General features: G+C 45.5%; 1 protein-coding gene across 1 annotated transcript in view; it reads left to right on the top strand.

Moving 5' to 3' along the window:
* Positions 1-1,023: 1,023 nt before the first annotated feature.
* CCDC6 (coiled-coil domain containing 6) overlaps positions 1,024-22,927 on the top strand; it is a 79,760-nt gene continuing 57,856 nt past the window's right edge. The window contains exon 1 of the mRNA XM_060241092.1: positions 1,024-1,314. Coding sequence (XP_060097075.1) covers positions 1,024-1,314 — 291 coding nt within the window. The remainder of the gene's footprint in view (positions 1,315-22,927) is intronic.

The following is a 22,927-nucleotide window of genomic DNA, read 5'->3' as shown; positions in this document are numbered from 1 at the left end:
AGTTCTCTGGATCCCATGGGAGAAATGCAAAGAAAGCATCTTTAAGACCAATTAGTGCTAATGTTTTAAGCATGTGCTCCCAAGACTCTACAGCTTAGAGGGAACATTGGATGGGAGCCTAAGAACATAAGAGAAGCCATGTTGGATCAGGCCAATGGTCCATCCAGCCAACACTCCGTGTCACACAGTGGCCAAAAAAAGGAGGTTCACAAGCAAGGCTAAAAGCCCCCAGGGAGCAAGGTTTTCTTATGACCAGTGTTCCTTCCAAGCTGAGTTAGGGTGAGCTAGCTGTCAGATTTTAGCCTCCAGCTCACACCTTTTTGTCTTAGCTCAGGAAGGATGACCCCAGAGCACACTCATCGATGCAGGAGCTCACCACTTGAATGCCACCAGCTCACGAAGCAGAATGTTTGCTCCCGAGACTCTGCAGCTCAGAAGGAACATCGCTTAGGACAATTCTAATTCAAAAAGCATCTTGTAGATGCCGAGTGAGCTGATATAACTGAGTACACCTCCCAGGGGTGTGTGGCATAGGCAAACGAGTAGCGTTATTGCTCATAAACTCCAGCACCTCTCTTTCTACCAAACGGCCCCTGAAGCAAACCAAAGCCCGGCGGCGGGCAGCGTCTTCAAGGGAGGCGTTTCTTCCCGCCAAGGCCTTTCCCGCCGCTCGGATATTCTGAGGGGAAAATGGATCCGCAGAAGCGGGCGGGGAGCCGCGGCTGGCGTTGAAGGGGCCGGACTTTCCCCGCCCTCCGCCGCGCCAGGCCGGCTGCAGTATCGGCAGGCCGCGGCCGGCGTCGCTGTGGGCCCGCCGAGGGGAAGGGGAAAGGGGGCAGCTCCCTTCTTGGCGTTCAGCGAGAGCGGCGCCGACGGAGCCTGCGCTCAGCCGCCTCGGCCCAGGCGGGGCCTCTCGCCCCGACCCCGCCTCCGTCCCTCGCAGCAGCAGGAGCCGCCGCCTGAGGAGCGAGCGCGGCTTGAGGCGAGGCCAGGCCAGGCCAGGCCGCCCCCTCAGCGCTGGGGATGGCGGACAGCGCCAGCGAGAGCGACACGGACGGCGCGGGGGGCAGCGGGAGCGGAGGCGGCGGGCCGGGGGCGCTTCCCGGCTGCCCTGCGGGGCCTGGCCCGGCGGCGGGGGGCAGCAAAGCGGGCGGCATCGTGATCTCGCCCTTCCGCCTGGAGGAGCTGACGAACCGGCTGGCGTCGCTGCAGCAGGAGAACAAGGTGCTCAAGATCGAGCTGGAGACCTACAAGCTCAAGTGCAAGGCGCTGCAGGAGGAGAACCGCGACCTGCGCAAGGCCAGCGTCACCATCGTGAGTGAGGCGCCGAGAGCCACGCGCGCCCGGCCCGGCCAGGCCTCTCTTCCCTTCCCTTCCCCCGGGGAGGAGCTGCGGCGGGCAGGCCCAGGGACCGGTGGGATTGGGGGCGCAGCCTTCCCGCGCCGCCTTTGAATCCTCCCCGGCGCCGAGCCGAGCCCGGAGGCGAATCCCCCCTCGTGAGGCCTACCCCCTCACCTGGAAGTGGGCTGCAGCTTGGCCTGGGAGCTTCGGGCTGTTTCTCACTCCTCCCCTCTCTCGGGCTTGCTGTTTGGGAAATGAAAACAGGGCTGCCGGCTTCGGCCTGGGACATTTGAGGCAAGGTTCCCTCTAAGCCAGGGCCCAGGGGTGTCAGATATGCAGTCTGGGGGCCGAATTAGGCCCCCGGAGCATCTGGCTGTCATCTGCTTCCTTCTCCCTCTCTCTTGCTTCCTTCTGCATTGCTGATTGCTTTGGAAGGCTTGCTCTATTGCACAGGAGCTACAGAGCAAAACCTCTGTTTTCTCCATTGGCTGAGGAAGGAAGGGGGGGGGGAGGCAGAGCTTATTTTTTCAGAGTCTCTCAGTTGCACAGCAGAGCTACTGAGCCAAGCCTCCCTCCCTTCTATTGGTTGAGGCTCCCCCCCCAGTCCCCTAGGGAAGGGAGGAAAGAGCCAGAGCTTCCTTTGCCCAGTTCCCTGGATCCCATGAGAGAAATACAAAGAAAGCACCTTTAAGACCAATGAGTGCTAACATGTTAGGCACGTTTTAAGTTTTTTAAATATATATATATATATTTAATTGTGTTTGTCTGTGTCCTTTATAAAGTTTATATCTCTGCTACCTAATCTGAAGTAAGTACACATATGGCCCAGCCCGACATGGCCTGGCCCAGCAAAGTGTCATTTATGTCCGATCCGACCCTCATAACAAATGATTTTGACACCCCAGTCTAAACTGTGGAGTCTTGTGAACAAAAATTCTACTTTGTGAACTACTGGCTTTAAAATTGTGAGCTCCTGCATAAATTAGTTTGCTGTAGGGCCATTTTTCCTGAGCTAAGACAAAATGTGAACTGGAGGCTAAAAAACTGTGAGCTAACTCACGCTAACATAGTTTCAAGGGAACACTGCTTTGGGGGTAGTGGGGAGCAGTACGCCCTCTAAGCTATGTAGAGTCTTGTGAGCAAATATTCTACTTTGTGAGCTACTGACATTAAAGTTGTGAGCTACTGCATAAATTAGTTTGATCCAGGGGCATTTTTCTGGAGCGAAGACAAAAATGTGTGAGCCGGAGGCTAAAACACTGAGCTAGCTCACACTAACAGCTTAAGAGGGAACACTGGTGGGGAGGGGAGGGATTTCACCTAGAATCTATGCTATACTGTAGGGTTTGGTCTCTGAAGCTGATATTTCCTCTAGTGGAACTAATCTCCATAGTCTGGAAGTCTGTTGTCATTCCAGAACTCCAGGCCCCGCCTGGTGGTTGGCAACCCCCCAAGTAGAGATGACTAGGAATCTTGTGGCCCCTTGAGGGCTAGCAAGGTCTCATTCCAATCTTAACTCGGCCCACTTTATCAGGGATCTTGCACAGCTCAGTTGTTTTATGTAGGAGCTGTTGAGGTGAGAATATGCGTTGTGCAATATTCATATCTGGGGGGAAATGCAGAAATGGTTCACGAGTTTTGCTAAACTACCTAGGGTTGCCTGGTCTGAGTTGGAAAATACCTGGAGACTTTGCGAGTGGATCTGGAAGAGGGTAGGGTTTGAGGGAGGGGAGGGGCCCCAGCATTGTACAATGCCATAGAGTCCACCCTTCAAAGCAACCATTTTCTCCAGGGGAGGAGCTGATCTTTGCTAGCTGGAGACTAGTTGTAAAAGTGGGAGATCTCCAGGCCTCCCCTGGAGATTGGCAGCTCTAACTCTACCACTTGTAATGAGTGGGGAGTCCCAGGTTTTGCTGAAAGAGTTGTACATGTGAGGAGGTTCCAAACTTTTTGTTCAAGATGGGGGAAGTAATGTGAAACCGCTTAATGCATTCCACTCAATTCAACCGTTTCACAGTGGACTCTTCCTCTGAAGTTTTCTTAAGGGCCCTGAGGTCAGGAACAGAGTGTACAGGAATAGTGAAATGTTCTCTCAAGGAATTTTCTCGCATGGCTTAAGGTGAACATAATATCTCTGTGTGCAGCCCAGCTGGTGCATATATCTTATTAAAATGAATAAATGCTGAACCCTGCAATATGATTTATTCCTTATGCACACCCAAGTTAAGGGTAATGGACAGCTCCAGATATTGTTATCCTAAGCAAAGTTTAAACTGAGAAGACACAGGATTGAGCAGCAAGAAAAGATGGCTGGGGCAATATGAGATGAGCAGAATTACTGCAGTTACTTTGTTTTCTTACACACAAAAACACTTTTTAAAAAAGGCAAGCCAGTTTCTGTCAGGAATTCCTTGGAGGCAGGTCTGTGCGGGTAGGATTTGCTTCTTTTATAACTACTGGGGTTCACCAAGGCAAGGGTGAGGAAGCTGTTTTAGATTCCAACCTAGAGTGTTCCCCATTCCTTTCCCCACAGAAACAAAGCTTGCTGTTCAAGCCTGTACAGTAAAATAGAATCTTCTGCTTTGATATAAAAGCAGGGCCTTCCTTTCATTTCTGACAGTGACTGACATTGGTCGGATGGATCTATGCCAGGGGTGGCCAGACTGAGGCTTGGGAGCCACATTTGGCTCTTTCACACATATTGTGTGGCTCTTGGAGCCCCCACCACCCCGCTGGCTGGCTTGGAGAAGGCATTTGTCTCTTTAAATCCCTTCTCCAAGCCAGCCAGCAGCTTGGAGAACACATTTAAAGTTAAAATTGCTTTATCTCTCCCTCCCCCTCCCTCCGCCATCTATTTCCTTCCTTCCCTTCATGTCTTGTGGCTCTTAAACATCTGACATATATTCTATGTGGCTCTTTCCTTACGCAAGTTTGGCCACCTCTGATCTATGCAATATATTTGTTGCTAATCGCTAAAGAGGGAGAGGCATTTAACTAATATGATTCTAATGCTGATATTCACTGAAGAGGGGGTATTATTACTGAGTAGGGGTTATTATTACTGAGAACTCTTCAAGACTTGTGCAGTGTGGGGTAGTGGTTAAGAGTGCTGAACTAGTGTCTTGACGACCCAGGTTCAAATCCCCGCTCATGCCATGGAAGCTCGATGGGTGACCTTGGGTCAATTACACACTCTCAACCTAACCTACCCCAAAGGGTTGTCATGAGGATAAGACAGAGGAGAGGAGAACAACATAAGCCATGTTGGGTCCCAATTAGGGAGAGAAGCAGGGAACAAATGAAATAAATAAAATGTTTGGGTTAGCCCTGTCAGTCTGTTGGAGGTTGGTGGCTATACCTCCCTCAAGCCCTGTGGTGTCCACATGGCCCATTTGTGCACAATTGTGTTTGCTTGTGTGACACTTGAATGCTTGCATGGAGTTGTGACCATCCTGCACAACAGTTTTCATTGAGGGTGGGATCCTAATACTAGAGAAGGTACAAACCAATTTGTATTTTTTCTCTTTGTACTGGATCAAGTTTGAGGTATTTCATATCTTTGAACTAGGCCTGCTTGTCTTCACTGGCTTTGATACTTGGAGAGAGGATTCTCTATCCTGATGAAGTTCTGTGGTTTTTCAGGAAACTTGGAACTACATTGTCTGGAAAGTCTGCACAAATTTTCCTAGTTATTTTTTTTTTAACATTCTGTAAATGGGTGCATTTGGTCTTGTTTTTCACAGTGTTGCAAGGCAAAAAGTGTGTCCAAGTGCCTCTATGTGGAGTCTGGTTGGATTTTTAGGTATGCAGAATAGCTTGACAAACGGCACAGTGTCTTCGTTTGTATGCCGTGTTAAGCACAGTCTGACCTAGGACCTCCAGCAGCTGACACAGCATTTAGTGGTTGGCGTAGGGCTAGCTAGGCTTAGAATGCCAGGCAATAATAAAAAATACGGGCTCTCACAGCAAGCTTAAGCATTATTTTTATTCTTATATGACCCTCTGGGTAATATGGACCTAGGTCAAGGGTGGCCAGACTTGCTTAACATGAGAGCCACATAGAATAAATGTCAGATGCTTGAGAGCCGCAAGACATGAACCTCAGATGTTTGAGGAGAGGGAGGAAGGAAGGAAGGAAAATAGATGGAGGCAGGGGGAGATGGAAAGAAAACAACTTTAAATGCATTCTCCAAGCTGCTGTTTGGCTTGCCTTGGAGAAGTAATTTAAAGAGACAAATGCTTTCTCCAGGCCAGCTGACAGGGCAGTGGGAGCTTCAAGAGCCACACAATATGTGTGAAAGAGCCATATGTGGCTCCTGAGCCACAGTTTGGCCACCCCTGATCTAGGTCAAGGTAGGAACACACTCAGCATCAATCATATATTTTGTCTGTTATGAACATGGTTGAACTGTTGACAGATAAAGTGTGAGAGCATTGGAAACAGCAACAAATTCCAAACAGGAAGACTGTCCTTTGGCGGGGAGCAACGGGGGGCCCCATGGTACCTCAAAGACTAAGAGGACTCCGTTTTGTTGAAAAGAAAGTAATAATCACGTGTGCTGTGATTTCCAGTAGATAGATTGAACATGTCAGTACACATCTGAAATATGATAACAGACTTTGCCAACTTTTGTGACCCACAGTTTATGGCACTTCCCAAATACTCTGTTTGTGGTACCAGAGTGGGAATTCTCTTATGGTAGGCAGAGCTTATCTTTTATTCCACCCCCCCCCCCCAAATCCTTTAATTGGGGTTTTAATAATTAACAAGAGGTGCATGTGAAATGCCTGGAGGTAGTTCTTGACTCTTGGAACTACTGTTATAAGCTTTTGTGGGTTCTCTACTGGGTGCCTGTAGCTGTTAAAACACAGTGTGGTTAGAGGTTTGATGTCCCCCCCTCCCCCACACCCCTTTATTCTTCTTTTAGGAAAATGAGCCTCTGGGAAACCAGATGATAGATCTGTTGCTATCTGTGTACGTATGCAGTTTGGCACCTTGTTTGAAGGGCTTTAAAAAGCCATTTGTGGAAGGGGGGAGGTAGGTTAGTTAGTTTATAGCAGCAGGAAGGCAAAGAGTTGCTTCTAACATCTTTAGGGACTTAGAGGCCGGGACTGATATTACTGCAGGAGGTGATAGCTGCCTTTTTATTTCTAATCACAGTGGCTGTGATCTTTCATTATAACTGTACAAGTGCAGTAGGGGGAAAACCTGTTCGTTCCTGTATTAATTTCCCTAATGACAGCCCTTGCTGATTTGCACATATGGAGTGGTGAGAGATTGTCTTAACTGGATCACAAACAGGTTTGGATCTAATCAATTTTCCCTTGTAAAAGCCCCCCAGGAAATTGCTCAAATGAGTTTCTTCTTGAGTATTTTTATAAATGCATTAAATAAATATGAGGAGTCGTTTGGCACTTCTCTGATATATATACTTTAAAAAAAACCCTGTATATATGCATCATTCCAAGCAAGCGTTCATACTTTATAGAACCCTAAGATCTGCTCCAGAATACATCTGGGTATGATGTGATGTGTGTGTACTACTTGTATGGGCTCTTACACTGCCCATCGGACTGACTCCATGGGTACCTAAGGCTAAATCCGACTCATACTCCATGCAACCCAGTATCCTGTTTCACCCAGGGGTCAATAGACAGGGCATAAAGATCAATGCTATTCCCACAATGTTGCTTCTTAGTGCTGGTATCCAGAGGTTTGCAGCCTCTGAATGTGGAGGTTTCATTTATTCTTTCTGAGGACCTACTTACGGACTTCCCCTCCCTGAATCCTTTAGAGGCCATCTGTGTGCTTGTAGTTATTACTGCATCCACCGACAGCAAGCTCCACAACTTAATCACTCATTGAGTAAAGATGCATTTCTTGTCGTCTGTCATGAATCTGTTGCCCATCAACTTCACTGGGTGTCCCCATGTTCTAGCATCGTGTGGATGGGGAAGAGAAGGTTATCTTTCTCCACCCCGTGTGTAATTTTATAAACCTTTATTGTGCACATCCTTAGTCATCTCTCCCCCTCCCTAAATTTAAATGTCTTTTCTTTAAAGTCACAGTCAGACTCTTAAAAAAAATATGTATGTCTTTTTCCTACAGAGCTGTTTGTGCTACTGAGAGCAAACGGAGAGGGGTTGTAGGTAGTTATTGGAAGTGCTTACAGATTTCTAGGACCTTTGGTTGAGCAAAAAAAAGCACATGTCCTACATGTGCATCTTTATAATGCTACCCCTCAACTCTGAAAACTGTATATAATCTATCAGTAGGGAGCTTTAACGCCAGACTCAGAGGCAGAAATTAGAACCATAGAGCTTTCAGAGATGGACAGAGTGTCCCCTGACATGATTGTGTCACGTTTGAAGTTTCAGGCAAGCATGCCCCTAAATATTTTGCCCCACTGGTCCTGAGGGGGGGGGGGGGAGGGTGCCCTCTCATCAGAAACAGCTTATCTATTAGTCTACTTCTCACAGACATTAACCTTTGTTTAGTAATAATGACCTTTCATTGAGTCTGGTTATTAGGTTTATTTCTATTTTAAATTTTGCAAGCTGATTTGAGAGCGGTACGTTGGTCTCTTTCACACGCTTTGAATCTGTTACGATATTCCGACTCTGCTGTTAGCATTTTAATCTGGGGCATGTTGTGTTTTGGACAGCCATTTTCCATTAGTTTAGTGTCTTGAAAATGTGGTAACTTTGTCTCTTGAGTATTCAGTCTGTCGCAGCGTTCTAGAAGAAAGCATGTTGAATTTATCAATGTTTGTTCTGCCTGGATATCCTGTGGGATAAGGGCATAGTCTCCTGTAGCTGTGTGGAGTAGACGCCGGATATGCCACATTTGAACAGATGGAGACTCTTCCTTGTTTTGAATTCAGAGTGCAAATGTTGAAGTGCATGCTCTCTAGTCATTCCAGTAGGCAGTGGCCTCCTGAAAGGGGGCTTTTCCCCCTTACATAAGGGATCTCCTGCCAGATCTCCTGCCACAGGTGTTTCTGACTCCCAAAATTATCTGCAACAACCCTTACCCATCTTCCTGTTGAAGCTAACATGGAAATGGGTGTGATCTACTTGTCACCTGACCTTTTATGGTGGTACTTTCCCACACAGCTTTATAGGAAACCCTTGGGTGTACATTTGAAGGTATATTCATCTCATGTACACTGTTAGATCTCCATAATATATAAAATGTCTTAAAGTGTTTTATAGTGTTTTCCTTTATGCCTAACTCTGTGGCCCTTTCAAAATGAAGCAGAAATTCCGAATGGCTTCTTTTAAAAAAATGCATGTTGACTAAAATTCACTACGTTGCACATAGCGCTAAATTAAATTCTGCTTAGTACCAAAGGGGATCTTCTAATCCCTGGCTTTTCAAGTTTGGTACCAACAAGGGTGTTTGTTAAAATAAATTGTGTTTAATGAGTGTATATTTTTAAATGCTTAGTTGAAGCGCAAGAGCTGAATGGATACAGAAAAAGAGCACTGAATAGTTCTCTAAAGATCATCTTTAGATATAAATAAACAGTTTGTGGGTACATCAGGTATGCTTTGAAATGGAGTTTTAGCAAGTACTGTGTCATACTCATTTGCAAGGTTGACTAGAAAAGCTTGTTTCTTGTGATTACAGAGAATGTTTTCAGTGTCTCAGACGCAAACCCACGTGTTAAATATTCAGTATTTAAGAAGAGTATAAGGCTACAAGCTTGCAGTTTGCATGCAAGGAGAAGAGGTAAACTTGATGTCACAAAACAGTGATCATCTTCCACTTTTTTAATTAGAAAAAAAATGTTCAAAACCATTCTTATATGAAAAATATACACTATTACAGGGCTTTTTTGTAGCAGGAACTCCTTTGCTTATTAGGCCACACCCCTGATGTAGCCAGTCTTCCAAGAGCTTACAGCCCTCCAAGAGCTTACAGTGGGCCCTATAATAAGAGTTCCCTGCTACAAAGAAAGCCCTGCACTATGACTTCATGTAACTTATTGTGCTTTTCCAAGTTGCAAGTGATAGGCAGATTTCCAGTAACGTGCAGTAATCTGGACAAAGAATACTCATCCGTTTGGGTTTGGTCAGGTCCTGATCAATTTTTAATTGGAGTAGGACAATTAGTGTGATTCATCCATTGTTAAGATCACATAAAACCCATTCACTTGGTTCTCACACCCAGTGTATTTCTGTAATTCTTGGCATTGATAGTCAAGCAAGATGAAGCCTTAATTGGGAAAACATGTGGGTTTTAAGAAGGAACATTTGGAGAGAAGTTTTGTAACAAACTTGCGTTCTCATGCTTGCCCAATTTTTTGGTCTTTTCATTGTGTCAGAAAAAGAGATGTAATTTTTCCATTGTATAGTTGAGTACTGAAGTAGTTGTTTAAAATGGGACTCTGAATTGACGCAGATCTCTTTCTGGACTCAAGGAAAATGATCTGCAGGAGGAAGAGATGGCCTGCATTAGGGGATCAGCTCCCTAAAAGGCTGACAAGTAGGATTGCCAATCCCCAGGTGAGGGCAAGGGATCCCCCGGTTTGGAGGCCCTCCCCCCGCTTTAGGGTCATCAGAAATGTCTCCTGGAAAAAGGAAAGGAAAAGTCCCCTGTGCAAGCACCAGTCGTTTCCGACTCTGGGGTGACGTTGCTTTCATGTTTTCATGGCAGACTTTTTACGGGGTGGTTTGCCATTGCCTTCCCCAGTCATCTGCACTTTCCCCCCAGCAAGCTGGGTACTCATTTTACCGACCTTGGAAGGATGGAAGGCTGAGTCAACCTCGAGCCGGCTACCTGAAAACCCAGCTTCCACTGGGGATCAAACTCAGGTTGTGAGCAGAGCTTAGGACTGCAGTACTGCAGCTTTAACACTCTGCGCCAGAGGTCTTCTGGGCACTCCATTATTCCCTGTGGAGACCGATTCCCATAGGGTATAATGATTAATTGAGCTGCAGGTATCTGGTGTGGGGGGGGGCTATTTTTTTAGATAGAGGCACCAAATTTTCAGCATACCATCTAGTGCCTCTCTTCAAAACACCCTTCAAGTTTCAAAAAGTTTGGACCAGGGGATCCAAATCTATGAGCCCCGAAAGAAGGTGTCCCTGTCCATTATTTCCAATGGAGGGAAGCCATTTAGAAGGCATGCGGTCTCTTTAAATGTGATCGCCAGAACTTCCTTTAGAGTCCAAATATGCTTGTCACAACCTTGCTCCTGGCTCCACCCCCAATGTCTCTTGGCTCCACCCCCAAAGCCCCCAGATGTTTCTTGAATTGGACTTGGCAACCCTGCTGGCAAGTAGAGAAGCCCATGAGAATGTCCTTCCATGTTAATCATTTAAAAGGGATCAATGTGTTGGAAACCTTACTGCTATAATTGAATCACTCAGATTTATCACCTGCATGTCCCATTGCATAGCTGCAAAAGACAGGGATCCTTCTGAAACAATAAGCTCTTTTCCTCCCCTTTTGTTTTGCCAGAACATTTCACTGGGTGTTCTTTCTGATTATGTTTTTGATCTGATATGCGGAGGTTGTTCCCTGAGGCTTTTGGAATCTGAAATATTATACGTAGGACGGATTATTTGTAAGTGGGTCTTATATATTCAGACATTTCGTAGCACAGATAGTTCCAGAGGGATAAACAAAGAATGCAGAAAGGTGAAGCAGTTCTGTAGCAAGCCTGTCAGCTATCAGCTTTTATATCCTTGGAAATCTCTGTAAAATGAGCACTTAAGTGGTTTGACTGTGGTAGCCAGGGCGGCTTAGGTATTGAAAAATCAAACCAGCTACAATCGTGTGAAGCAAGAAGAGAAGTGATGTTAAAATCAATTTTGTATAACAAATGAAGTTGCAGAAGGCAAGCAGCAAGGAAGGGGGGGGGGCGGCCAGGAAAAGAGTAGGATGCTAATGCTAGGCTTGGACTAGACGTTACCATATAGGACCCATTGGTGCTATTTTTTGCTCTTTGTTTCTCTGAAGTTGAGAGCTACTTCCTATTTTACTCCATTTAGGCCTTCATTTAGTTCTTAGTTTCAGTTAGCGGTTTGAAAAACAGAAAAGTGTGCAGTTCAAAAATACCTTAAACACATTGTTTATGAGAACATTGGAATTTGCACGTGACTGTAAAAAGAGGGGGGTTGTTGTTGCTATGAGTATTTTAAGCACATGGAACACTAGTGTGGGGTAGTGATTAGTGTGAAGAACTAGGATCCGGGGACCCAGGTTCACATTTCCGCTCTGCCCATGAAGTGTGCTGAGTGACATTGCCTAGTTGCACATGCGCTCTCTCTCTCTCTCTCATATTGGAGGAAGGGAAGGGCAGGATAAAAATGTACTAGCAAGACAGACTTCAGAATTAGCTTCATTAATTCGTTAGAAACATTTTGAAATCCCATCTTCATGATTGAATGTGTTTGATAGGGGGAAAGATACCGTTTATCAAATTTGGAAGCTGGTATTTGGAGGGATGTGGATTGCCCCAGATTCAAAGCTGCTGATTGCCTGCTTGTTCTGTGTATGCTTTCTGTTGAAGATGGATTACTTAAAAGAAAAAGAAAAAAGAAAAAAAAGCCCTGTGCTGGTATATGAATAATAACAGACACGAGCAAGATCGTTGTAAGCGCTCAGGTGTGCATAGAGTCTGAAGGAGAGATGCAGATGCTTGAGCCTGATTGAGCTGATTTGCTCATTGTGGGACTGCATTAGAGGGTCAAATGAAGGATTCCTACAAACAAGCCATTTTTGAGTCACTGCTCGCTGTTTTCCAGACTTCGGAGAGCTGAGGCGAACTTTTTCTGGATTAGGAGATGCTTTTGCTTTTTTTTTTTGTTTCTCTTACATTTCTAAAAGTCCTTACACTCAGAAAAATAAACACTCAAAGACCAAACAAGAATAACAAGTTTATATGATTACAATTTGTTTGGATTTAATTGAGGGGGGACACAGTGAAGGCAATAAATATGCCAAACTTGCTTAACATAAGAGCCGCATAGGATAAACATCAGATGTTTGAGAGCCACAAGACATGAATGTTAGTTAGATCCAAGTGGGCAGCCGCGTTGGTCTGAAGCAGTTGAACAAAGCAGGTGTCAAGTTGCACCTTCAAGACCAACCAAGTTTTATTCAGAACGTAAGCTTTTGACTGCTCTCTAAGCACACTTCATCAGACGAGGGGATCAGCTATCTAGACCAAATGGCCAAGCCTCGCTGTTTTACCATGTGATTAGTCAGTTTGCCCTCTTAATCACCAAACTGCATGTATTTCAGCCCACAATACCTGATCCCCTCGTCTGATGAAGTGTGCTTAGAGAGCACACAAAAGCTTACGTTCTGAATAAAACTCGGTTGGTCTTAAAGGTGCAACTTGACTCATGAATGTTTGAGACCTGGAAGGAAGGAAAATAGATAGGGAGGGAGAGGTGTTTAGAGAGAGCTCTCTAAATGCTTTCATTTTCAGAGCTCTCTTTGAAGTCCAGCATCTTGATTTACAGCATTTGTCCTTATCTTCAGCGATCTCCCCCTGTCTTGCAAAGCCATTAAGGCAACCTGCTTTGGCTCAGGAGAGCTCAGGGGATTTGCAGCTTTGCAGTGCTGCATGGAAACAGCTGGGGAGCTGGGCAGTGGAGCCAGCAGTGGGATCGTCTGTCCTCTGGGCTGCAGGAGATATCATGTGCCCTGTAGAGCCCCCACTCCCCACCCCCACCTGTATCTGGACACTGAGCTCTTCCCAAATCATTTCCCTCCTCTTTTCATGTGAGCAGGTAAGGGGCGAGATGCTGGTGGGTGCCAGAGGGGTGGCACACTTTCCACCAGAATGTGACCATGCCTTTCTTCCCTGCACTAGAGTTGAACTAGGTGGCATCAGAACTGGGGCAGGAGTATTCTGACCCACTCCCTGCCCCCCAGGGATGACAGGGGGTTTCCAACAGTGGTTGGGATCTTTTATAGAAGGGACTGTGGCTGTAAGGGATTGCAGCAGCCACAAGCAGCAGCGCTCCCCTCTCCCTCCACGGAGGCAATTCAGTGGTACTAAGCTGCACAATAAGCTATCCTTTAGAGTGAGAGGAGGACAGAATCCACCCAAGGTCCTCACCAGGCCTGCAAGAAAGCAAGCATTGACGATTGCAAGTTTCTCACGAGGGGTCCATTATGATACTTATGAGCAAAACATTCACCAAATGTAGATAATTCCCCTGTTCTGTCTGGTAGTAACCCTGGCCTGTCCAGAAAGAGGGAAGGAAGGTCACATCAGTGATGAGGGGCCATCTCCTCCCCCCCACCCCCGCTCCTCCCAAGCCCAAGAAGCCATTTGCCACCAAAGTCTTCCTTCATCTCTTGCTTAAAGTTTCTGAAACTTTCTACTGCTGCAGTGGATTTTCCACATCAGGAGGAAGGAGTTTCTAGCTCAGAAAGGGTCTAGAGCAGGGATGTTAAACATGTGGCCCAGAGAGCTCCTATCAGGCCCCCGAGCAACTGGCTCTTATCTGCTTCCTTCTCCCGTCTGCATCTCAACTTGCCTTTCCAGGCTTGCTCAATCGCACAGGAGCTACAGAGCAAAACCTCAATTTTCTCCATTGGCTGAGGCTCCTCACCCTCTTGGTGCCCTGGGGAGGGGGGGGGGAGAGCCAGAGCTTCCTTTGCCCAGTTTCCTGGATCCCATGGGAGAAATACAAAGAAAGCACCTTTAAGGCCAACAAGTACTGATGTTTTCAGCATGTTTTATTTTAAGTTTTTAAAAAATCTTTAGTCGTGTTTGGCTGTGTCCTTTAAAAAGTTTATATTTTTGCTACCTAATCTTAAATAGGTACACACATGGTTTGCCCCAACACAGCCCAGCCCAGCAAGGTCTCATTTATGTCAGATCCGGTCCTCATAACAAATGAGTTTGACACCCCTGGTCTAGAGATTATGGCTAGCGCTAGTAGCAGACTTTTGACTTGCCCTTCTTTAAGGTATCTGACCAGATACTGTGAAATGAATCGGATGAGGTGGCTCAGGCTAAGAAGCGGCATGCCTGCCCAGCTTCAACGGACTAACTCCTATTTATCCTGGTGTGGATGCTACTGTGGCCAGTATGGCGTCTGTCTCAGACTGCACTTAAAAGAGGCTGTAGTCCAGGGGTGGCCAAGAGCAACATAGAAGAAACATCAGTTTTTGAGAGGCACAAGACATGAATGATAGATGTTTGAGAGCTGGAAGGAAGGAAAATAGATGGGGCAAGATACAGGTAGAAAGAAAGCAACTTTAATTTTAAATGCGTTTTCCAAGCTGGCCAGTGGGACAGTGGGAGCTTCGCGAGCCACACAATATGTGTGAAAGAGCCACAGTTTGGCCACCCCTGCTTGTAGTCCGTGGAAGTCATACAGCCTGTGTAGAGCCTTTGAGACCACCAGTGTCTTCTTCCTCAGTCTGTCATCAGCCAGTGATGCTTAAGATTTGAATTTGCTGCATTAGTAGTGAATACTTGTCTTTTTCAGAGGATTTCTTATATTTAACATCTCTCAATCTAGGCTTCACAGTTTAGTGCCCTGTTAGCCTGTAAGTCATTCCGCCCCCCCCCAGGAGTGCCCCTCCCCCCAGTTTTGCATTGAGTCCCTGATCTAGGAATGCCTCCTGAGGGCAGGGAATTCAGGTGCATCTCTGCACTTGGAACTATTGAGTGGGTAAAATGACACTTGATTCAGTGACATAGCAGAACTTAGCTGTTCTCCCAGGTAAGACTGGACTGGGGGTCCAGAACAGTAATTCATATAGATTTGCACCAGGCCTCAGCTGTTGGAAGGTACATGTACATTGGGTTGGCAGGAGGCTTAATTTTCTTAATGCATTTTTTTCATGTCGTGCTGGCCATAAATCTTCCTTATCAGTTGCAAAAGAGCCACCTGTGTGTGTGGGAGGAAAACACCTGCATCTAGGTTGAAATGCTGTGGGATAGATCAGGCAGAATCCAAGGAATGCTTTGGGCATGTAGCACAGCTTTTGCGCATGTCGCGGATCCTTCCTCTCTCCCCCGTCCAATATCAGTTCCTCATAATTTCTCAAAGGCCTCTTTCAAATGTCCCCTGAGTTTAGGGAGCAGCTTGTTCAGCTGTGTGGGTGGCAGTGTCTCCAAAACCTCACTGCATACTCAGGAGGTTTCTTGGGTGGCACTTTGTAGCTAGGCTATGATCAGTTCTATCAGTGTTGTTTTCCTATTAAAAAGGTAGTCCCCTATGCAAGCACCAGTCGTTTCCAACTCTGGGGTGATGTCGCATCATGACATTTCACGGCAGACTTTTTACAGGGTGGTTTGCCATTGCCTTCCCTAGTCATCTACACTTTTCCCCCAGCAAGCTGGGTCCTCATTTTACAGACCTCGGAAGGATGGAAGGCTGAGTCAACCATGAGCCGGCTACCTGAACCCAGCTTCCACCGGGATCGAACTCAGGTCATGAGCAGAGCTTGGACTGAAGTACTGCAGCTTTACCACTGGGCTGTATTGTTTTCCTGTTGGGGAGGATAATTCAAGGTATGCCCCTCCCCCCCCCGGCAGGTGATCCTGGTGAAAAGCTGCAGCTACATTAGACTGCAGCAAAATACATTGCATCTCTTCACCTCAAACATGAAGCTGCTTATACTGCATTAGACCATTCCATCAAAGTCAGTATTGTCTACTCAGACTGCCAACAACTCTCCAGGTTTTCAGGTAGAGCTCTTTCAGATCACCTACTGCCTGGAGATGGCAAGAGCCTGAGACTTTCTGCATGCCAAGTAGAGGCTCTACTGCTAAGCCATGGCCCCTCCCCTAGTACCGGATAGATTTGCCCCATTTATAATTGAAGCAAAAACAGAGTTTTTGGAATGAGTATAAAAGTGTAGTATCTCTCTAGAAGTGTGGTTAAATCAGGAGAAATGTGTGATGAGGTGCTTGGGATTTATTTATAGTTATTTTCTAGCTCTTAGATTTAGTTGTTTAGTTAGCTTCTGAGGTCCGTGACTTGTGAGTGTGTGTGGACCATTGTCTTCAGTAAGAGAGTCATGGAGCCTGTGCTCTTCACATATAGAACTGCTTTGTCTGTAGTCATGTACGCAGCTTGTTAAATACCTATACTGTTATGGTTTATACAAGATTCATTTTCCCCAGTGAAGCTGACTAAAGGGATATATATGTGCCTTTTTAAATAGAAGAGGTGATTGGTGGTCAGTCAGAAGACACAGAGCCTGCCCTTGATAGACTGGTGTTGGAATTAGCAATTTAGCACTTCAGTCATTATAGAGTTAATTGTGTTTGTTAGTCAATGGGAAGTCACATGTGTTTACTGTAACCAGTCTGTTAGTTAAAGAGAAAGCCCAAGAATGTCTGTAGGAGGTCTTAAGTTAAATCACCTGGAACTGAGTGTTGTGATTGGAAATCTATGTATTGGCTGTTCTTCATTTTATGGTTCTCTTCCCCTCTTTGTCTAGGTTTGGAGAAGAGAAGCCATTCCCAGTTTTGTTCTCTAGCTGTAAAGATGTAGATTTTAGTGTCTGTTGTTTTCTTCCCAGTTTACCCTTCCCTTGTAGTTTAAAGCAATAATATTCTTTTAAACACGCACATGTTCTCTGCATATTCTTTGCTGCACTGCTAATTTCAGACTCTGCTAAATAATATTTTTCTCTAAGAATATCCAACAACTAGTGGTCTGACTCAGCATGTTCATGGGTTCAGCATTGTCATCCATCACGAGCAATCTCTGAAGCCTACAGAGAGCAGATGCTGGATTGCTGCTAGATCATAAAACCCAAAAGTCAAAATTAGACATCTTAGCTTTGTACGCATGGTGTAACTGTGCTTTAAAATGTCAGGACTATCCATGAGGTCTCGGCGATTGAACATAATCTACACTGGTTTTCTATAGAGAAAGAGCATCTAAAGAAATGTTACTGAAGTATAGAAGAGGGACTTGTTTCTTTAACCTGCTCTGTCATTTATTTCTGTTGATAAGGGAGCTATCAAGTAATCGAGCCTATAAAAGTAAATAGTAATATAGGCAATAGTGCAGTAACGTTTTCCCTCTTTTTCTCCCACTCCTTCTCTGAGGTGCCTCTGTGCTAAAAGCATAGCTTCTCATGTTTTCTGCTTGCAAATATACCAGTTGTCAGTAATGGCTTTGATTAAAATTAAGAGGTTTAGTTGCAAAGATATCCTAGGTTTTTTTATTGTTCAAAAATCCATTCTGCAGTCGGTGAAGAGTCTGTAAACCATTAGACACATTTGGCTTTTTTGGGGGGGGGGGGAGAAATTGCAAAAAAGCATTGACAGGCTGTGTGGGGGTGGCTGGCGGAGAGTGTCAGAAACTTAAGGAATGTTTTCATAGATACTCCTCTCTTGGCTTCCTAGGGTTTGTTTTTTTTTAAATCATTAAGCTGTCTTGAAAAGCTGTAATTGAAACTTATAAAATGAAAAGGTAGGTTGCCTATTGCCGGAGTGACAAAAGTGCATATCAGCAGCATTTTCCAGGCACAGTGGTCGAACTGCTGATGGCAAAGGATATATTATGGGGCTTCTTACAGCCACGAAAAATAGCTCCTAATGCATTGGTTTCCCCTCCAGGAGGAAGTTGTCAAAATGTCACGGCAAAATTTATTGCATGACCAGATAGTGTAGTCCAGAATTAAAATTAGTATTATTTACTTGCCTACTGCTAAGAGCTTTAAAAAAAAGATTTAAAATACTCCTCTCCAGGGTGACTTTAAAGATCCAAAGTGAAAAAGTTGGTTGGAAATGAGGACTTTGGCCAAGAATACAAGAATTGCCCAGCTGGGCTGCGTATCCAGGCACTTTGTCACTAAGAGAAGACAAGAGGTCTAGCACCAAAGGGGGTGGAAATCCCACTTAACTAAGTGCAGCATTTAATGTGTTGCAAGGCAGTTCGTTTTATGAGTAGACTGTGAGTTAGGTGTGCCTGAAAGCGGCTGCTCTTTTCCCAGTGGGAATATTTTGTCGTTCCTTTGATAGTCCTCATCCCCCTTCATAAAAATGTGGCGGGTAATGGGGAAGAGAGAATCCCAGCTTTTAAAAGCATATTTGGAAAAGCAGTGGCGGTTCTTTGTCTTGAGCAGAGAGGTGTAATTTTGGAGAACACAGTGATGCATTTGGAGTTTGAAACCCTGGCATTTTTCATTTTTCTTCCATGGCTGTTTCGAGGTCAGTTGTCCTGTTTTTAGAGTGGACTGTGCCTCAGATTGTTTTGAATGATTTGCTGTGGGGTTTTCTTTTATGGAAGCACTCTTTACGCACCAGGGGTCATATATTCTTTAGAAGAAGAAGAAGACTGCAGATTTATGCCCCACCCTTCTCTCTGAATCAGAGACTCAGAGCGGCTTACAATCTCCTGTATCTTTTCCTCCCATGACAGACACCCTGTGAGGTGGGTGGGGCTGAGAGGGCTTTCACAGCAGCTGCCCTTTCAAGGACAACTCCCATGAGAGCTATGGCTGACCCAAGGCCATTCCAGCAGCTTCAAGTGGAGGAGTGGGGAATCAAACCCGGTTCTCACAGATAAGAGTCCGCACACTTAACACTACACCAGACTGACTCTCCACCACCCGTTTGGCACCTGGAAGTCATGTTGACCTCTGGTGACTGACCCCTACTGGAGGCTTGGAGGATATTCAGGGAGGTGTCTGACACTTGCCGTTTGGTTCTGTCGCCTGGTGGTGGAATTCTCTCCAAGGTCCTTGAAGGCCTTTTTTCGCTCTGGATCTGTAACCAGAAATAAGCCTAAATTGAGCTTATGATATAATACCTTCCATCGATTGCAAAAGGATAGTGGTATTGACGCCTCTAATACCGAAGTGTAGATGCAGCCTGCAAAATAATAGTAAAACAACTCTGTAGTGATGTAAAATCACTTAAAATAGCAAGTCAAGGCAAAACCCTAGAAGTGCTTACTTGGTTTTTGATTTGAATTGACTGCAACAAGTCAGCACCTTACAGTGGGTTATTACTGACATGGTTTATTCACGGGAGTCAATATAGCATTCACCTGTCCTGAGACAACATTCTTTAAAAGGAAAGAGGAAAAATAATTGGTTTTGATGTTCTTATCTCTGTATGTGTTTTAGTTGTAGCTTCTAACCTAATAAGGATTGAAACGGTTTGCTGAATTGAAAAGATGGAAAGGACATGATAGGCTGATCTGTTTGCAGGAAGAAGAGAGAGAGCTTTGCTTGTCTCCTGGGGAAGTGTGTTGGCAGCAAAGATAGGTATGAATATTAAGATACTTCACCATACTTAGATGATGAAACTGCACGGTTTCCCCACCCCCCTCCCCGGTCTCATCCAAAGTTGAGTGAGTGATGAAACTGTTACATGTTTTTGTTTGTCCGTATTCTGGTAGCTGGAGCAGTTCCCAAGGAACTGCAAAACTAGTTCTATAAGCTGGGGTGGGGGTTGAGCGGTAATGTACCCACTGGTTGCTTAACAGTCTGCCTCTGAAATGAGGCTTCATTCAGACACCAGGAGAAACTTCAGGGTTGGTTTTCTTTTTGGTATTGGTGCATATGAGTTTCTGCACCTGGAAGTCATGTTGACCTCTGGTGACTGACCCCTACTGGAGGTTTGGAGAATATTCAGGGAGGTGGCTGAGTAAGCCTGCCTCTGCCTCCTGACTGGGTATTTCAAAGACAGTCTCCCGTCCAAGTACTAACCCCAGTATTTAGCTTCTGAGATCTGACAAGATCAGGCTTGCCTGGGCTATTCCTCCTCCCTCAAACCTCCCCCCCTCAGCTTGTTTTACTTGTGATTTGTTGTGGCATATAAATTCACTAACATGGTTTGTGAGCAAAGCCATCGCTTGTGGCTGCAGGGACAATGTGTGGAAGTTGTCCTGCCCACTAGTATGCAGGAGAGAGGAGAGAAGTGGGGGTTTGTTCCTTACATCTGGTAAATTAGTCCAAGTTTGTTGCACAAGCCATGGCTCATCTTGGCTCCTGAATGTAGTCTGAGAAGAGTTTCAAAAAGATATAGTAGTATTGGAAAAAGTGCAGAAAAGGGCAACTAGAATGATTAAAAGGTTGGAACACTTCCCTTTGATGGTTAAAATGCTTGGGGCTCTTTAGCTTGGAGAAATGTCGGCTGCGGGATGACATGATAGAGGTTTACAAGATTATGCAAGGGACAGAGAAGGTAGAGAAAGAAGTCCTTTTCTCCCTTTCTCACAATACAAGAACTTGTGGGCATTCAATGAAATTGCTGAGCAGTCGGGTTAGAACTGATAAAAGGAAGTACTTCTTCACCCAAAGTGTGATTAACATGCGGAATTCACTGCCACAGGAGGTGGTGGCAGCTACAAGCATAGGCAGCTTCAAGAGGGGAATGGATAAGCATATGGAGCAGAGGTCCATCAGTAGCTATTAGCCACAGCTTATTGTTGGAACTCTCTGTCTGGGACAGTGATGCTCTGTATTCTTGTGCTTGTGGGGGGGCACAGTGGAAGGGCTTCTGGCCCTACTGGTGGACCTCTTGATGGCACTTGGGGGTTTTTTGGCCATTGTGTGACACAGAATGTTGGACTGGATGGGCCATTGGCCTGATCCAACATGGCTTCTCTTACGTTCTTGTAAAAGAAAAGCTAAGGAAAAAAGCCTAGAGATCCTTTTGCTACTTTTCCTGGTCTTAATTCAAGGGATGCACAAGCTACTCTGCAGCAGCCGGTGAGCTACCTATAGCCCACGACCAATCACCTGGCCACTCAGTCTTGTTCTAGTGCCATTCCTCTTGGATGAGCTAAAATCTCTGTGTAGTGGAGTGGGTAGACTTGATGTAGGAACTGCTGTGTAGCTTGCACCACGTGACCTTGTTCTCGCCTACCTAACTGGGTGGTTGTGATGATAAAACAGGAAGGAGCGTGTACACCTCTGGGAGCTCCTCAGGGGAAGGATGAGATAAGCACACACTATAGCTAGAGAAAGGTAGCAGTTGTACCTGGGATAACATCTTATCAGAGTCATTATCATGGCTTTAACTATCCTGGAGTTTCATGCAACAAACAATGTTGATTGGGTTTGTTCTGAGAAGTTCTTGGCAAAATTGTTCAAGGTATCCTGTGTTTAGAGGGTAAAGTGTGGGGTACTGTGACACAATGGGGGGGGGGTGGATGCTTTCCCCTGTGGGCATTAAACAGTCCTGTCGCCATGCAAAATGTTGGCCTTGTTTGTTCTGTTTGAAAGACTGGTGATCTTTCCCCCTTTTCTTTCTTTGACTTGCTTAAAATTTGCCATTAGCTGCCTTTGCTCCTCCCCCCCCCCCCTTTTCCTTTCTCTTTCCGTTTTATGATAGACTGCACTATATTATTTTAATAATTGCACACTCCATCTCTTAAAGCAAAATAGGTTGGGATTTCAGGGAGAAACGGGAAGAGGGCCAGCATACAAGGGGTGGGAGGGATTCCATAGAACTGTTAAACAAATCAAACAACTTGTGGCTATGTTCTTATTTATACTTCCCACATGCTGCGGAGCAGCAACCAGACTCCAAGCTCGCTGTGAGAAACGTTAATTGTCAAGGCTGATAATGATCTTGCAGCTTATCGCAAGAAAATGCACTTAGAATGAAGCCTCCCCCCCCTTTTTTTTTTGCTTGTTGTAGGATCTTCAGAAAAATGAGCAGGTTGAGTTGAAAACATCTTTTCTTGCTCTCTGAGGGTTTAGAAGGAGCAGGCGAGTACGTGCTTAGACAAAGGAGCTGGTATACGTGCGGGGAAAATTGTTTAATTTGAGAAGACTCGATTAAAGGGAAATAGAGGAGGGAGGACGTCAAAAGGGGTATAGACACAGTGTTAACGGGCCCTCGCAAAACAAAACCTGTGAGAACTTGGAGTCCTTTGGCAATGGGGAAAAGAATGATGGCCATAATCCAGAAAGCTTGATTTTGGCACATTTGAGGCCTCTGGCTTTACCAGGGCCCTTCCCTGTGCTGTTTCAAGAACTGCTTTTAAAGCACCCCCAGACTTTCAGAGTATCAAGCCATGCAAGAGAGGAGTGCGAAAGTGCAGGAGGGGAGTGTGAAACCCTGCTGGAGCACATAGGAAATCCTCCATCCACTCAGTGTTGCTTGAACATGGGCACGAATGGACCATTAGATTGTTCCAAGCATCTGAGGAATGAGTCACCCACACCTGCCAGAGTGAAGGCTCAATCCAGTTTTGGTTTTGCAAGAGTGGTGTCTCCCCCCCCCCCCCCACCCCCAGGCTGCTAATCATGAGCACTTTGAGTTGGCTGGCTGGGTGACTACAATTCCATAGGTGTAGCTGTGATAGGGTGTTGCACTAAAATTAGAAGACCAGTGGCACCTTAAAGTCTAACAATTATTCCACTATAAACTTTTGTGAATCTTTGCTCACTCTGCCCCAAGCATTAGGACTATGGATATATGCAGGGCTTTTTTTTTGTAGCAGGAGCTCCTTTGCATATTAGGCCACACACCCCTGATGTAGCCAATCCTCCTGAAGCTTACAGTAGGTCTTGTAAGAAGAGCCCTGTAAGCTCTTGGAGGATTGGCTACATCATTGGGGTGTGGCCTAATATGCAAAGGAGCTCCTGCTACAAAAAAAAGCCCTGGCTATATGGAAAATG

The sequence above is a fragment of the Heteronotia binoei genome, chromosome 6, assembly GCF_032191835.1.
Source record: "Heteronotia binoei isolate CCM8104 ecotype False Entrance Well chromosome 6, APGP_CSIRO_Hbin_v1, whole genome shotgun sequence".
Taxonomy (NCBI): domain Eukaryota; kingdom Metazoa; phylum Chordata; class Lepidosauria; order Squamata; family Gekkonidae; genus Heteronotia; species Heteronotia binoei.
Note: the sequence above shows the minus strand (reverse complement) of the source record. Positions and strands in the feature narration are given on the sequence as shown.